Below are 3,559 nucleotides of genomic sequence, written 5' to 3' on the forward strand. Positions count from 1 at the left end.
ATCATATATGCTCACCATAAAGCACTTACCATGATTAAAAGAGCTGGAAATATACAAGAGAGTCGACAAACCTTAGACGAAGTCTCAAGGCACCTTAGAATACTTCAGTCTATGAAGGAAAATACTAATACCAATCCGATTCAATACCTTATTATGGAAAAATTTCCTACTGATATTATTTACGAAATCAAAATGAGATTGGATGCTGAGGCAACAAACTCGATAGAAGAGATATTAAAACAACTCTCCATAGTAATATCAGCGAAGGAAGAAGCGAACAGAGTTACTCAAGTGAATACTTCAAACGAGACATCACCATATACGGTGGAAACATTACATGTGAACGAGGCCAATAATCCAAGAACAAATTATAACTCTAATGGAACAAATCACTATAAGAGGCAATGGAACACTGCGAATCCTAGATCGTCTTCTTGGAATTCAAGACCAAATAATAAACCAACTAAAAGGAAATTCGATTCTAATGGAGAAAGAAATAATAAATTTCATGGAGGCAAAAAGGAGAAATGGTCATGTGTATTTTGTGATGGAGATCACAAAGGTGAATGCAATAAAGTTACTGCAATTGATGAAAGGAAAGCAAAATTAAAAGGCAGAAATAGATGTTTTAGCTGTTTTAAAACTGGTCACTTAGTACGTGACTGCAATAAAAAGAAAAATTGCCAATATTGTGGACAATTTGGACATAATAAAGCATTATGTCCTAAGGGACTTCAAAATAAACACTAAGAAAAGTATCCTAAAAAGCGTTGCATCTGTATATAATTCTAAATTACTTTTACAAGATTTATGGAAAATGAAAATAAAATGGGACTCACCATTACCCAAAGATATTGTTGATAAATGGGTTGACATCAAACAACATTTGAATGAAATTGAGGAAGTAAGTCTAGATAGATGTTACCTGAAAAATGCGCAGAGTAACGACTGTGAAATACATTGCTTTACGGACTCTTCAACCAGAGCTTATGCAGCAGTGGTTTATGTAGTTGGAGAAGATGAGAAGAGTTTTGTGATTGGCAAATCTCGTCTCGTACCAATCAAAGATCAAGAACATTTGAAAATACCACGTCTGGAGTTACTTGGAGCATTAATTGGAAGTCGTCTGATACAATATGTAACTAAATTCATTAATTTGAATGTAAGCAAGCAAGTGCTATGGACTGATAGTCAGATTGTCATTGATTGGTTCAACTCGAATAAGCTATTGACTCCATTTGTGTCAAGGAGGATCGAAGAGATAAAACGTAATAAAAACTTGATTGTCAGATACGTACCGTCAGAACTTAATCCAGCTGATGCAGCTACTAGACCAACGAATTCTATCGAAGACGGAAGAAAGTGGTTAACAGGACCAGACTTTCTACTTCAAGATCCGAATACTTGGCCTACACATACAAGGAGTGATACAATTTTTTTGATTGGGGAGGATCTGACGAGTACTGATGATGTACAAGATAAGATCCCTGAGTCAATGGTTGTAGAGAATGAAGATAACTCTCATGACAACCACCAGTTAATGGAACGAGGAATAGAAACTGACTCACATAATACACTGGAAGAAATTAGAAAAATACAGTCAGAATATTTTAAAGAGGAAGTGAACGGTAAAGAAACATGTCTCAGTCGTAACCTTGGATTGTTCAAAGATGTAGATGGTATCTTACGATGCAAGGGCAGGTTTAGGAATGCCAACTGGTCATTTGATAAGAGGTATCCTATGATAATACCTAAGGATTGTAACTTTACCAATAAAGTAATCAAAGATACACATGAAAGGAACTACCACGTTGGTGCTAGTCATACACTAAGTATAATTCGGCAAACCTACTGGATACCGCAAGGCAAGAGACAAGTTTTGAAGATCTTAAAGAAATGTCCACGTTGTTCGAAGCATGGCGGTGGACCCTTCAAACTACCACCCACACCTGCGTTGCCATATGAAAGGGTTAATTATAGCAAAGCCTTTACGTTTACTGGAGTAGATTATTTAGGACCTGTATTGGTCAAAACAGAGACAGGTACCAGCAAAAGATGGATATGTCTATTTACATGCCTTGCAGTTAGAGCTATACACTTAGAAGTTGTGCAAGATTTATCAGCTGAAGAAGGACTATCCGCTCTTAGGCGAATGTGTTCTACTAGAGGAGTACCAGAACTTATTACTTCTGACAATGCCTTACACTTCAAATTGATATCTGACATAGTGTCTAAACCATACTGTGTTCAAAATAAGATAAAATGGCGATTTATACCCGAACTTGCGCCTTGGTTTGGAGCTTTCTATGAACGACTAGTAGGACTAGTGAAACACTGTATGCGTAGAACACTACAAAAACACCTATTGAATGATAGTCAACTGTCAACGATAGTAAAAGAAATAGAAGCTGTATTAAACACGCGACCTTTAACCTCTGTTGATGCAGAACTAGAGTTTATTTTGAAACCATCTGATTTTCTTCAACCTGGCAGATGTCTCATAATGGAGACCGCGCAGAATGGACTACCAATACAAGGTACATCAACGAAGACCAACTTAATTAAAGGATGGAAGAAGGCTCGTACAATACTACAAGAGTTCGAAGAAATGTTTCAAAATCGCTACTTACCAAGTCTACGTGAGAGATATAATCACTCGCTTAAACAACCACGTGTGACTTCTAAGTTAAATCCGCAAGAAGGCCAGATAGTTCAAATCAAAGGAGATAAAAACCGTGAAGGTTGGAAAGTCGGGAAAATTATCTCTTTGATCAAAGGCTCTGATGGATTGGTTAGAGTAGCTCAAGTTAAAGTAGGAAACTCTATCTTTACGCGATCTATTGCGCACTTGTATCCTCTGGAAGCCGAAGATGAGGAACAATATGATCCAGTACCTCAAGATACTACCAAGAATTCAGAACCCCTTTGGTTGCCTTCGGAACAGTCAGTGAATACACCTGATGTTGTGACAGAAAACGTAGATGATATCCATATAGATACATGCAGCAACAATGGAACTGCAAGTACTGAAGACATAGAAAGAACTTATGATATTTTGAATGTGACAAATAAAACGGCAGTGACTGAGAATGAAAATGAGAATGATAACAGACTTAATGAGTTAATAAATGATGATGATAAAATAATGGACAATGAATCATTGGAACAACAACCTGAAATAAATAGACCAAGACGGACTGCAGCGGTTCGAGCCCTTCAAAAGATAAGGGAATGGACACGCAATTTAATGATTACCTTACAACTCTAATTGTTCCCGGCGGGAGTGTCGCGGCGTTTCCGCGAGATGTACATATTGTAATATAGCAATACTGATTAGTCTATGGTAAGTTGTCTCTGATATCGTTATCTAGTTGCTATGGTTACCTAACTGTTTTTCACAAGTTCAAACTTCCCACGTGAAGATATAATTTTGAGATGTGAAATTAATATGTGTTGAAAGAGGGAGTCCAGATATGTATTGAAAGCTAAGTACCTTAGAATAGTTTCTTAGTAGTTTATTACTACATGGTTTTTATTGGTGCTACATCCCTAGATGTTA

At 36.9% G+C, this 3,559-nt stretch overlaps 1 protein-coding gene across 1 annotated transcript; it reads left to right on the plus strand.

The window, feature by feature from the left end:
• Window positions 1-817: 817 nt before the first annotated feature.
• Window positions 818-3,268, plus strand: LOC126379761 (uncharacterized). Its single transcript, XM_050028579.1, has one exon. It carries the CDS (start codon window positions 818-820, stop codon window positions 3,266-3,268), a length of 2,451 nt encoding a protein of 816 aa, XP_049884536.1.
• The last annotated feature ends 291 nt before the right edge of the window (window positions 3,269-3,559 follow it).

This window comes from Pectinophora gossypiella, chromosome Z, assembly GCF_024362695.1.
Source record: "Pectinophora gossypiella chromosome Z, ilPecGoss1.1, whole genome shotgun sequence".
Lineage (NCBI taxonomy): Eukaryota > Metazoa > Arthropoda > Insecta > Lepidoptera > Gelechiidae > Pectinophora > Pectinophora gossypiella.

Coding starts and splice junctions, on each gene's coding strand:
- LOC126379761 (XM_050028579.1), top strand. CDS start 818: ATGAAAATAAAATGGGACTCACCATTACCCAAAGATATTGTTGATAAA.